The sequence below is a fragment of the Orbicella franksi genome, chromosome 1 (assembly GCF_964199315.1).
Source record: "Orbicella franksi chromosome 1, jaOrbFran1.1, whole genome shotgun sequence".
NCBI lineage: Eukaryota > Metazoa > Cnidaria > Anthozoa > Scleractinia > Merulinidae > Orbicella > Orbicella franksi.
Genome location: NC_138145.1, coordinates 34,095,954 through 34,109,584, shown reverse-complemented (window position 1 = coordinate 34,109,584; position 13,631 = coordinate 34,095,954). Strand labels below are relative to the sequence as shown.

General features: G+C 37.0%; 2 protein-coding genes across 2 annotated transcripts in view; one reads left to right on the top strand and one right to left on the bottom strand.

Moving 5' to 3' along the window:
• Positions 1-759: 759 nt before the first annotated feature.
• LOC145479312 (lamin-B1-like) lies at positions 760-13,627 on the top strand. The gene is made up of 10 exons (XM_081457649.1): positions 760-1,213; positions 2,783-3,065; positions 3,656-3,835; positions 4,320-4,445; positions 4,967-5,187; positions 7,942-8,128; positions 8,539-8,646; positions 10,747-10,866; positions 12,185-12,271; positions 12,895-13,627. Exons 1-10 carry the CDS (start codon positions 861-863, stop codon positions 12,925-12,927), a joined length of 1,698 nt encoding a protein of 565 aa, XP_081313775.1. The 5' UTR covers positions 760-860; the 3' UTR covers positions 12,928-13,627.
• Positions 6,740-13,631, bottom strand: part of LOC145479610 (uncharacterized) — a 385,465-nt gene continuing 378,573 nt past the window's right edge. Inside the window, exon 2 of the mRNA XM_081458020.1 lies at positions 6,740-7,086. The gene's annotated coding sequence lies outside the window, so the exon portion shown is untranslated. The remainder of the gene's footprint in view (positions 7,087-13,631) is intronic.

Genomic DNA, 13,631 nt, shown 5'->3' with positions numbered 1-13,631 from the left:
TGTCTCTGACTAAACAGGAAAATGAACTCAGACATCTAAACAATCGCTTTGCGTCTTACATAGTCGGAGTCAGGAAGTTGGAAGAGGAGAATAGAAAACTCATGTAAATACGCAATACTTACCTTTCCACGACGTTTCCTTGTGTTACTAGTTAGAAAAGACTCTTTTAACTTATATTACTTTGACTCTACAGAGAGAACTTTCAAATTAGGAAGTATCGCACAGGGAATGCAATTGGCGTGGCTTCGGTCGTGACAGAATGGATGATGTTTTTTTGCAATGCAGTTTGATGCTAAAACAAGGATACATTTTCTGTGAAGCAGTCAAAAAGAAGATAAAGAAAATTTGCGTATAGCTCTCTTATTGCCTTTTCATAGTATAGTAGGATACATGGTTCTAGTGCGCGCCAGATCAGAATTAACTACCATGTAAATAAATCACTGAGAAAAGTAACCTGTGAACCGCTTCAGAAAACCCGAAAAACCAAAACCGGCTGAGTGCCAGACTGAGATTTTGTGGGATATTGTGTCACTAGAATTGAAAAAAAAAAATAGCTCAGGCGTAACCAAGCCAATAGCAATTGCATTAGCAACCATCCCGATAGTGTGCATTTTTGGATAAAATGTAAAAAATCGAATTCGTGACTTTGCTGAGAAAAGTCACGCCTCAATTTTAACCAATCATTTATTTGCTTTGAAAGACCATTTGAAAAAACGCACTTTTTCATTGGCCAATTCACATCACGTGTTAGCAGAGAACCGCCAAAACTTGAGAAGGTTTGAGCGCATTTTCTAGAAGTTCTACTACAACTCGAAATTTGTTTTGCTTTGCTTTGCTTTGAGTTTAGCTTGCTTTCCAAAATGTCTGCCACTGTCGCTTCACCTCGTACTCCAGCGTCTTCAGAGAGACTTGGGGCAGCTTCACCGACCAAGATGACTCGACTGCAAGAAAAAGAAGAACTTCAGCATTTGAACGATCGCTTGTGCGTGTACATCGACCGAGTCAAATCTTTGGAGGAGTCCAACAGCAAGCTGACAGCAGAAATTACTATGACTAGGACTCGTACTCAGACGGAGGTAGATAACGTAAGGAGTTTGTTCGAATCGGAGCTTGCAGATGCAAGACGACTCCTCGACGACACCGCTAAGGAGAAAGCACGCGAGCAGATCGAGAATCGGAAGAACGCAGCTTTGGCTGATGAATACAAGAAGAAGTGAGTTAATTGACCTACATCTATTGCTCTCCTGGAATTGCTTTCAAAAAAATGTCGCTTTTTAAAACTACTGCTTTCTAAAGTTCTTTGATCTTTGAGATCGTTTTTTCATGGGTCGTGCTAGGGTATAAGTATTACATTAAACTGTATATTCTATCAGGCGAATAGCACGTGTGCAAAGCCAGTGAAGTTCTTCGCTTTCTTGTTTCCGTTGATCAGTCACTCGTAGTTTGCTTTAAAACTCTAATTCAAATATAAGCAAAACTTGATGTTGATTTCTTACTACCAGCTTGTCGATTTCATCAGGTAATTTACCAGCCTTCGATTCCGAAAATATTGTAGCGCTCGTTGGAAAACGTTCCGTGACTCCTGTCGAGCTGTGTGCCGCTGTATGTACAGGAAACTGACAAAAGAAGATAATTGTGTTGAGATGGGTGGTTCCCGCGTCCCTGAAAACTGAATACTAAAATACTCAACATCTTTAGCATTTCAAATGTAAACAGCCAGTAGAGATCGCATTCCACAAATCATACCTCAATCGAGCAAAGCCAAGTGAGGGTTCCGAAGGAATCCGAAAATGTTTAAGTGGAACTCAAGAAGCGTTGCTTGAAAGAAAATTTCGTTAACAGAAAATTTGTTTACCATGTCAGAGCTTAGTTTGTTCTTTACATATTATTTTCTTTTGTGTAACTTGTGTTAAGTTTACCGTTTGTGAAATCGCCACAAAGTCTGAAATAAATCAGGTTAATGTTGTGTGATGATCAATTTTTTAAAAACTGTTTTATAGCCAAATACGTAATTGTGTTTAATCATCTCCCAATAACTCAAGAAGTTTGCTACCCTGTCTACAAAGTTTGGTCCTGATCTGAAATGGGTTTTTTATTCACCTAACAATGAAATGTAAAGCACAACATTTTATCACCATCAGTTTTATGAAAATGAAGTAAGTTCAGTGCCAGACTATTAACATTCAATCTAGACTAGACAGACTGTCATTTTTTTATCTACATACATGGAACTTATTGGACTGTGGATTCACTGCGTATTATAATATATGATAATGTTTCCAAATGAATATAATGGGCTAATAATTGTAGAGTGGTTTTCAATTGAATGTCATTAGACCAAAACCAAAGTCATAACTCTATCCAACCACAATGGACACAGACAATACAGAGAACCAATCTCCTGTGCTTTGCCTCTTCAGCAAAGCACAGGAAAAATGTGCAAGCCAGTCACAATTGGTTTTGGTTTTCTGTTTAGATGAAAATGTAGTGCACGTTTTTTAAGCCAATTGTGTAACATATTAATGCCAAATCAGTTACTTTCTACACTCAAGTGAAAACCAACCCAAATGTCAATAACCTAATTGAAGGACCATCATAAGGATGTACAAATACATTTATTGTTGATTTCTCTTTTGCATAACATGTAGAATTGCTTTGATATTATTAACAAATGTATACTATTTTTTTCTTTTATTTTTTGGAGGCTTAATTGGTTTTGTTTAAAAAAGATGAGCATGTAAGTTGGCATCAACAATTTCTTATTTTGCAATTTACATTTAAGGCTTGATAAAGAGGTTGCAGCTCACAAGAAAACTGAAGATGCCTTGAAAGCAGCTCAGAGGAAACTCTCTGACAGAGAAGGGCAACTAGCTACAGTAAATCAAGAAGCCAAGAACTTGGAAGGTGTGATACAAGAACTTAGGAAAGAGTGCCAAGAACTAAAGGAAGCTCTAGAGTCAGCAAAATATGCCCTTGAACAAGAGACCCTCTCCAGGGTGGACCTTGAAAACAAACTACAGTCCAAGGAAGAGGAACTCAATTTTAAGAAGGAAATGTACAACAAGGTACAATAATTTTAACATTTTGTAAATAATGTGATTCTAGAAAATATAAATTTCACAAACCCAACCCACACGTGGGATTCTGAAGGGGGTCTCAAAGGGTAAGGATAATGGATTTTTTGAAGTTTAACTGAAATTTCCAGAGGAGTATGTTCAAACCAAACCAAACCCTTCATGAGTACAGATATTTTCTGGAGTATTAGATTGATTGGTTGATTGAGTTATTGACTGACTGACTGACTGACTGACTGACTGACTGACTGACTGATTGATTGATTGATTGATTGATTGATTGATTGATTGATTGAAATGCTGCTTCAACCAATCAACCAAAGTTATTTTTACACTGCTATTTTATATTTTTAACATGTATTGCAGAGCGTGCCGATATGTAAATTCTAGAACATATGACTACAAGGAACAGCTTTCTTTGGCTGGGGTGTTAGTCAAATTTGTATGAAAATTTATCATGCATTAGAAAATCAGCATGTTCTACAAGTGAAATGAACAGGAATTGTTTTTGGTGGTCATTTTCCAGTATTATAGTTGTTACTTGATGAAGAAACTAGATTACAGTATCTTATTTTCTCTAGGAAATACTTGAGATCCGCTCTCAATTACAAAGTGTGGAGTCGCAACACTTTAAAATTGAATCTGATACCAAGTCACGCTATGAAGGAATTCTGTCAGAAAAGCTTCAAGAACTGAGGGAATTGTATGATACAGAAGCCAAACAGTACAAGGATGAAACTGACAACCTTTACAGTTCTAAGGTGGGACATAATTAAGATAACAGTAATAATGAAAGTAACAATGCGCAGTAAGATTATACAACTTTCTTCTATTTAGAAATAAATTCTTTTTATTTTGCCTTTGTCCCCATGTGATTGATGAAATCTATAGGTAAACAACAATTTCATTATATAGTACTTTTATCTTAAGCTGCAATTTATACTATGACATGATGTCATAGTATAAAATTCAGCTTAAGATAAAAGCATGACTTGTACAGTATTAAAATGCAATTGCTGTCTACCAATAGATTTGATCACTATTTGCTGTTGGGTCACTCTCAACATGTGGCTTCATACATGTTGTTCACTTTGAGGAAGTGCAGCACTGCACCAGTAACACGGAGGTCATGGGTATAAAATGTTGAAACCCAACAGGCTTCTTTGCAATTGTCTAAATTGCAAACTCATTATTACCACAATGGTCATTTCTTTTCCTCATAAATGTACTGTTACTTTGTTTTAGTATGACGAGCTTCAGAAGTTGTCTGCAAAAGATGTAGAAGAGTTGTCAATCATCAGAGAAGAGAAACGAACTTTGTCCATGACAGTTGAAAATGTCAAATCTGAGTTGAGCCAGTTGCAGTCCAGGGTATTCAAGAATGTCTTTTTTTATTGCCAGTGATAAGTTGCATGTAGCTGTAGATGTTTTTCTGTTTTCCATCTTTTTAGGCAGGGCTCAAAGTAATTTAATCACCATAGCAAGTGGAAAATCATAATTTTAGTGTCTAAAATCATCATGAAGGTTGCTGATTTGGCTAGCTGTTTTTGATACTGAAAATATTCAAAGCTAAACAATATACCTGCAAAATTATTTATGCTCAGTTTTTTTTTCGTAATTTGCTCTTTTGTCGAAGCCTGAAGAATCCCGATGTTACATTCTGATTATGATCATAGAGTGCCATGTTGATTTTGTTTCAACTGCTGACCAAGTAAAAGAAGGATTCTGGGTACAAGTATAAACTGCACATGTTAGGAGCCCCAAATGCAAGGCAAAAATTGTCATTGTATGCCAGCTGATCACATTGATATTGGAGCAGAAGCAATTACGAAGCACTTTAAAATACCCTCTTGTTGGATTTGTTATTGAAATTTCTATTAATTGACTCTCAGAATGCAAGCTTGGTACTGAGAATTGAAGACTTGGAAAAATTGCGAGCTGGTGACCAAGCAAGGGCCGATGAAGCCATTGCTAGCAGAGATCTTCAAATCAAGGAACTGCGCAAGAGAATTGACTCAGCCCTTAGAGATTATGAGGACCTTATGGGAGTGAAGACTGCACTTGATTTGGAGATTCTAACTTATAGAAAGATGTTAGAGGGAGAAGAAATGAGGTGCGTTAAGGTCATCTCTCAAACCACTTCTAAGACTGCAAATATTTGGTAGTCTTTTGATGATTATTACAACCCAGAATAAGTACAGCTGTTGACAATATGATTGTGTGAGCATTTTTGGGAAGAAAATTTATATTTTGATAATCAAAGTTAGCTTAAAATTTTCTCCTCCCTCATGGTTAGTGCGCTCGTCTCCGGATCGAGCGGTCCGGGTTCGAGCCCTGGCCGGGGACATTGTGTTGTGTTCTTGGGCAAGACACTTTACTCTCACAGTGCCTCTCTCCACCCAGGTGTATAAATGGGTACCGGCAAACTTAATGCTGGGGGTAACCCTGCGATGGACTAGCATCCCATCCAGGAGGGAGTAGAAATACTCCTAGTCGCTTCATGCTACAGAAACCGGGATAAGCTCCAGCCTGATGGGCCACTTGGCTTGTATGCAGACTTTACCTTTACCTTTACCTCTTTCACTGGCAGTGTTTTCTAAAAGGAATAGAACACATTTTCTCTGATTTTTAACAAGGGATAGAAACACTCAAGAAAATTTGTGAGAAATCAAAAAACCTGTGGAAAAACTTACCTGCTCATCACATTCCCACCACATTTAACCTTCTTGCAATGTTTTACTTGTTTCTATAACTCAATAGAAATGCTGAAAATGTTTTCTGTTCTTTACCGTATTTACCCGTGTATTAGTCGATCCCGTGTATAAGTCGACCCCCAATTTTTGAGGCCAAAAACTAGATTTTCTTAATTTCCAGGTAAGAATTTCTTGGAAAACTTATCTTGTATTTCTTAAAATTATCTTTCAGCTACCACAGATATGTAAACAAATCACAGCATGTTTCAACGCGCAGTTTTAAAGCTTATTATGGCACGTATACGAGCGTTTTACCCAGTTTAGCAACACATGTGCATGCAGACTTTTCGATGATAATTTTTGTAAAATGCTCACAAAAATCAAACGTAAGGATTTCAAACAAGCCTTTTTAAGTGCGAAGAGATTAAAAGTGGCTTTATAAGACAGGCAAAACACCAAAGAAGCTCACGACTTTCAGAACGACGCCATAAACTAAGTGCAAAGCGTGTGTTGGGAACTTGGTAGTCAAGCATTGAAATCGGTCAAGTACTGGTACAGAAGTCCTCGCACTTGTATCCTGCCAGGTTACCAAGCAGAGAAGTTTTGAGCGTGAAAGATATTTTCTCCGAGCGGCTTTACTACGGCTTTATTTAAAGGAAAAATATTGGTTCTTTATGACAAAATTGAGCCAGTGAGTGTCTACAAGATTCAGGTTAAAATTTAACGGATAAATGTTGATGCATTTTAACTTGAAGCTCTGATATGGAGAGACAGGTCGCTAAGCGAACGTACGTTGTAAACTGTGCTGCCGTTTATCACATGTTTGTTAACATCGAAAGACGATTATTATGCTAATTGTTTGACTGGCGCTTGGATCTCAAGTTTTGACCCATGTATAAGTCGAGGGCGAATTTTTGGCCTGATTTTTAGGTCTTGAAAGGTCGACTTATACACGGGAAAATACGGTAATTAATTGCTAGTTTTTCATGTCTTGAGTGGAAGGCATGACTCTGACTCTGTATCAAGCAGTCTAGGTTCAAACCCTAGCTACCATCTTTGTGTTTTGTTCTTGAGCAAGATACTTAACTGTAAAGTATATATGAAATAATTCATATTTGAACTGCGGTAGTAGATGAAAGTGAAGTATGATCATCGCAGTAAATTTTCCAATTTAAGCAACTGGAAAGAAGAAGCCTGAAAAAAAAAAAATCAGGGCTTCAATGGGATTCGAACCCGTGACCTCCGCGATACCGGTGCGATGCTCTACCAACTGAGCTATGAAGCCACACATTGGGAGCGAGGTCAATTAATTGACCTCGCTCCCAATGTGTGGCTTTATAGCTCAGTTGGTAGAGCATCGCACCGGTATCGCGGAGGTCACAGGTTCGAATCCCGTTGAAGCCCTGATTTTTTTTTTTTTCAGGCTTCTTCTTTCCAGTTGCTTAAATTGGAAAATTTACTGCGATGATCATACTTCACTTTCATCTACTACCGCAGTTCAAATATGAATTATTTCATATATACTTTACATCATTTCACTCACGGGAAGATATGAACTCAATTAATTGACCTCGCTCCCAATGTGTGGCTTCATAGCTCAGTTGGTAGAGCATCGCAGCGGTATCGCGGAGGTCATGGGTTCGAATCCCGTTGAAGCCCTGATTTTTTTTTTTTTTTTTTTTTTTTTCCAGGCTTCTTCTTTCCAGTTGCTTAAATTGGAAAATTTACTGCGATGATCATACTTCACTTTCATACTTAACTGTCACAGCATCTCTCTTCACTCACTCACTCATCCTCATCAGGCCCATGAGACTCTTGAGGCCGGGTCTCTCTCCACCCAAGTGTATAAATGGGTCCTGGTGAATTTAATGCTGAGGGTAACCCTGCGATGGATAAGCATCGCATCCAGGGAGAAGTAGAAATATTCCTAGTTGCTTCATGTTACGGAAACTGGGATAAGCTGCGGCTTTAGGCTCCTGAGCTTGAACACAGACTTTAACTTTCATGACTGGTACAGGTAACTATATACATCCCTGGCTGACCTCTCTGCTCATTCTTATACTCTCCAGAGGGGGGGCGGGAGGGGAGGGCACAGTCTTCACTAGATGCTTACAAGTTAATTGCCATTAGGTGATAAATGAAACAAGCATGTAACAATAAAAGTACTTTTTCAGGTTGAACATCACTCCCCCAGCATCACCAGTGTTTGGAGCTTCTGCTAAATCTGGTAGACGTTCTACCAAACGTATACGCACAGAAGAAGAAACAATAGGAACTAAATATTCGAACCAAGGTTATATTCAGATTAAGGAGGCAAGCGCTGATGGCACTTATGTGAAGCTTTTCAACAGTGGTGCTAAAGTAAGTAATCTACAGTGTGTCTTGTTTTTCTGTGTAGTATTTTTACAAAGTCTGGAGTTGTCAACAAAAGTTTCTGAATACTGGTAGATTTCCAGACCTGGAAAAGTAAACATTTAGTCTAAACTATTGACAAGAGGGGTAAGAACTGTTTGGATAAAAGTAGGCAGTGTCTTGCACTTTGTGTTTATCACATGCTTTACTGAGGAAGTCATATGATCTTAAAAATAATGTTCTTCCAAAAGTAAGAGTTTTGAGACACTATCAGGAAAGACGTAATTTTGGTCCATTGTGCATTCCTGGTATGACGTGATTTAAAAAACTTTATTTCAGGCTGGATGAGGTGTCTGGATATTTCTTTTTTAACCTGTGATTATTTATAGCAACCGTGTAATTTTGTTTGTTTTGTTCAGGATTTTCCTCTTGGTGGATGGAGTGTAGAAAGATCCATTGATGGTGAACCACCGGCCATTTATAAGTTCACTCCTAAATATGTTTTGAAAACTGGATCTTATGTCACAGTAAGTCCTCTGATGTTTGAGAGTCAGTGAAACAAAACAAATTTTCACTTGCTAAATTGTGTTTAATCAACTTTTGATGACTTTGACAACTTAATTGATGCCATAAAGGGAGCCCTCAGATTTCTGCTTTTAAAGTAAGCACTGAAAAGGCAAGGAAGGTTGAATTAGCAGTTAAAGTTTTTCTCAAGTAATAGAAACATTAGCCATTTTTGGTTACCTGCACCCTTTATAAATCTTTCTTTTGACTTGATTTTGTTCTCTAAGGAATCATGAATTACCGGTAATCCATTGATTTTTGTATTGCGCCTACATGTACATGTATTTTGTAACAAGAAATGTGAGTTTTTGTGGCCACCGGCCTCAAAAAGGCATAGCACTAATGTCATCATCTCTGTAAGTAAGTCCATCTGTAACTCTAATCTCCAGATAGTTTTTGTAGCTCCTCCAGGTAACCTTATTCCTCGAATAGTTTCCAAAGCCAATCAGAGTGCGTTCATACACACATAATCCCCAGATAGTGTTCATGTAATCAGAGCATCGACGGTCCCTGTCAGTCGATGGGTCAGAAGGCTGCCAAAGTGATGAACTGATCTTTCGTGTTTAGATTCGAACAAGCACTCCCAAATTAAAGGCTATTTGGTATGAAACAAAGGGCGGTGTATAATTCTATCCGTCGAACACTTTGACAGTGGCTTTTAACTCTTCCTTTTGCGCTTGAGAAGCATTTTTCTTCCACAAATGTTTCAAATTTCCATACTGTCTCATTTTCTGTTGTAATTACATTGCTTTATGGCTTGAACATTTTTATTTTCCAGTACCTATATAAATACAAGCCATCCGCAAAAAAGAAGCTCAAAAAAAAAAGTCCACAATAGGATTCAAACCACCAGCCTAAGCCCGCTAATTTCTGATCCTCAGGCACAAACCTTATTACTTTGCCAACTTGACACCTGTGAATGACTCATGAAGTAAAACATCCATATTGTCATTGTAGTTAGGTATAAACCACTGGTTGATTGGAGACAAAATAATTTGCACAGCGAGCTTACAGCAAGCAATTAATTATTCAAATGACAGTTTTTTTTCTGCGGGAAATCACTGATTTTGCTAACCAAAGGACTTGCTGTACTGGCCATGTTATCTATTGATGGATATTTTTTCAAGGCTGGACGGAGTTTTCTTTCTCACTTTCATACATACATGCATACAGTTTTATTACATGCTTTATTTATACTCTAGGACCTGGAACTTGTTAGGCTCCTAGCTTGTAGCTAATGAGTCAAGTTTAAAATAAAATGTTTGTACAACACATTAAAAGAATAAAATTCAGTTCAAGGAAAAGAATCATCAATGTAGGAAAAACATATACATAGTCAGGAGATAAGGAGATCGCTTGGTACGTACTCGTAAACGTCATCTTACAAAGTGCGCAGTTTTCAGCTAGAAACCTTTTGTCCATTTGTCATTTTGGTCAGTTTGGGACCTGCTGTTGTGTGAGTAATTTCGATCCTCTGATGCAAGAATTTGTTAGTGTAATAAAGGAATGAAGATGTTTGTTGTAACTCAAGTCCTAAGGACAGAACCTTTGATATCAGAATAGCCCATGACTTGCTAGGGTAATTTTAAAGGCAAGGAGACGTAAAGTAAAATGTGGATTTCATCAACCCATGTGACAGAAATTAAGTTCATTATTGATAGTTCTTTAACTCTGAAGTACTGTGTACATGTACATAACACATTCATTTTTGGTGGAACTCGTTACTTTATCAGAAATAGCATTCAAAACAGCTCAATTGTTACACCTAAATAAGCTTAATGATTTTTTGTAAGTGAATGATAGTTACAAAATTTATTTTGTGTCACGCAACGTAACTTCTCCTAATCTTTTTTATCTGATTGTATATCACGAGTTGGCTTGCAAGCCCTTTTGACTTGCTATCAAAATGAGGAGTTCAGCAATTATTTATATCCAAGGTAGCCACATGGAGTCCTCGGCTGCCTATTTTTGTAAATAGGTTTTTTACAGGGAAGTGAAAGGATTACACACCTTTCAATGAATCTACAAACTAACAAATAACACTTTTCCTCTTCTAATTCTAGATTTGGGCATCACAAGGTGGTGGTCAACACAAACCGCCTACAGATCTAGTTTTTAGACAGAAGGCCAGCTGGGGTGTTGGAAAAGAAACAAAGACAGTTTTGAAGGACTCTGAAGGCCAGGTTTGTGTCTGTGTTTGTCAATTTGCCGATGAGGACATGGAAGAAGGAATGTTTGCACTTGAGTTACTGTCCAGTCAAGTTGGAGTACCTTTGAATTATTTGGATTTTACTCATTTCTGTAGCAGAGTTGTTTAATTCAACAAAACATTTTACAGGAGTTCTATGGAGTTGAACTGACCTGCATTGTTTAACTCCAATGTTGTCTTTTTGTCTGTTTCTGCTTGTGTATGGCTTTTGAAGTTTTGGATATTGATAAAGGATTAATGCACTAAAATATCTGCCTTGTAAAGGGAAAATGCCCAAACCTCTATGACAGCTCTATGATGTGATTTTTTGCCTTTAATAATAATTGATTGATCAGTATGTATCATTTTGAGCTCATCTGATTACAAACTGCAAAATAACTCCATTAATAATTGTAGCAGCCATAAAAGTAAAGGTTGTAGACTTAACTATCTGTGTAGATCAGTGATGTTCAATTACGATCTCAAGAGCGATCACTTCAATAAAAACTTCCTACAATTTCTGAGAGAAACTAATTCTAATTCTGCTGGGTTTAGGATGGGTATTTTGGGAAGCATGTGATCAAAGACCTCGCAAAATTTTAAAAAATTCCTTATTTTGAAAAAGAACTAAATTCAGTTAGAGTTGTACCTTTATTTTCTAGGCTGTAAATCTTTACATGTAAATATGTGACCTAGATGTAATTTAAAATGTTATTTTCTGGTTCACAGTAGACTGTTTTGATATCTAATAGTGGAGATTAAAGTATCATAAATTTCTCAATGTTTGTGTGACTTCATGTGAAGAACTTCCAAAGGCATTTAGCTTTTTGCCAACATATTTTCATTAGATCAACTTGATTAAGAAAGCACTGGTCTGGAAAAGTGCCTAAATAGACATTTGAAATCAGCTGCTCTTTATGTAACTTTGTCTTGATGAAGTGCCAAATTCTCAGAGCTTACATTATAAGAACTGTATGGAAATCAGTAAAAGAATTAAGCCTTTCATATCAAGAGTGATAATGTCCAATTCCTTTGCTTACCAATCCAGTGAAGTAAAAGATTATTCTGTTTCTTCCAAGTCAGTGGTGAGTTATGGGTAATGCAGTAAGTGGACTTTGACCCCAAGATTTAATAGGATTCTGCTTAAGAATTCTTAAAACACCCAGGATTATTGATGTACAAAAATGTAGTAAAAACAGGTCATTACACATTGGTCTACATGGTTTTGTTATCTGAAAACCCGAGAGTTGTGTTGTGATGGCCAGTTGCCTTGTTTATCTCGGCCTCTCGTATTTCAATGATATTTTTTGCAGGAGGCAGCAACTGCAATAAGTGAAGAAGTGAGCATTTTAAGGACTGATGAACCTGACAGTCGAGTGATAATGTCTGGACAACGTGAGGTGAGGACTGCACTCAATAATTTATAAGTATTTGATAAACATGTCATATAAGCACTGTGAAGTTTCCCTAAGCACCTTTAGATCATTGTTTGACCTCTTCTCAAAAATGGTACTACAAGATAGCTTTGGAATAGGGATTAAAGTGATAATATTGTATTGAAGTGGTAAATTATACTTGTCATGATTAAACTGTCATGCCTGCTACACACGTAACTGTTGTAAGGTTTTAAATATTCATCCACTCTACTAAGCCTACCATTCCAAATGGCTGGGTTTATTTCACTGGGTTTATATGAAAATATTCACTGTATTTCTCCTGTTTGCTTGTTTGTTCAATTCACTCAGTTTGGTGAAATGCTTATTATTGGTCCTGGTAATTGATCAGTATTTAATGGGAGGTTTGGCTTAATCTCCATATTATGAACTTATCTGCTGTAACTTGTATTGTCAAATTCGTTCTTAACGTCTATTCAATAAATTTCCTTCATTAATCTCTGTTTGATTTTAGAAATCGTAGTTGTAGAAAGCGGATGCAGACACGTGTTGATTTCTTAGATTTGGTCAAATCAGACTTCAAAGTTTGCTATTTTAGTAAAAAGTGCTTTTTTTCTTTTCCTTTTTAGGGAGAAACTTCAAAAGGCTGTTTAATTCAGTAGTAATCAGCAACTAATTTTTGTACTTTATTAGGTGGCCTTTCTTAGACTAAAACAGTTCGAATTGAAATAATTAGGTTTATATCTTTGCTCTGTAAAAAGGAATGCTTGTAGGTTCTTTGTTATCGCTGTACTTGACTGTAATCCAATGTAATTGTATTACGATCTCTACACAAATTTTGGACACTGAGTGATTGCCAACACAAGTTTGTTACTTTCCTTAACTTATAGTTAACTCGGCATCATTAATATTTAATTTATGCTGGGGGATGTGACCAGTTTACAACAGCTTCTGAAGCATACATCTAAGTCCCGCCACCATCACCCAATTCGCCTTGGTCGAACTTAAGAATAAAAATGAATCACTAGTGGAGGCTGAAGTCATTCATTGTGTGAAAGCCTTTTCTTTTATAGCATAACAGAAGAAGTGAGTTTTCCTTTTTGAAAACGGCAAAATAATCAAAGTTGTAACTATAGGCAAAATAATCAAGATTGTAACTACATTGCTTTCTGTCTCTTTTTGTTTTATTTAGCCTCAATTTCTCTTCCACGTCGTGATAAACCTTTCTATTTTTGCAAATATAGCGAAAGTGTCTTTATTTGGAAAAGATGTATTCAGTGAGGCTAGATTTTGTACGAAGCCGGTCGCCAATGCAGTTTTTGTCTATATCGTAAATAAACTTAGGTAAATGGTTACCCAGAATTGT

Bases quoted from the DNA above. Each gene is read 5' to 3' on its own strand.
- LOC145479312 (XM_081457649.1), top strand. From the start codon at position 861: ATGTCTGCCACTGTCGCTTCACCTCGTACTCCAGCGTCTTCAGAGAGA. The intron at 3,066-3,655 runs GTACAATAATTT...TATTTTCTCTAG, and splicing joins AGAAGGAAATGTACAACAAG to GAAATACTTGAGATCCGCTC. The intron at 8,129-8,538 runs GTAAGTAATCTA...TGTTTTGTTCAG, and splicing joins TTTTCAACAGTGGTGCTAAA to GATTTTCCTCTTGGTGGATG.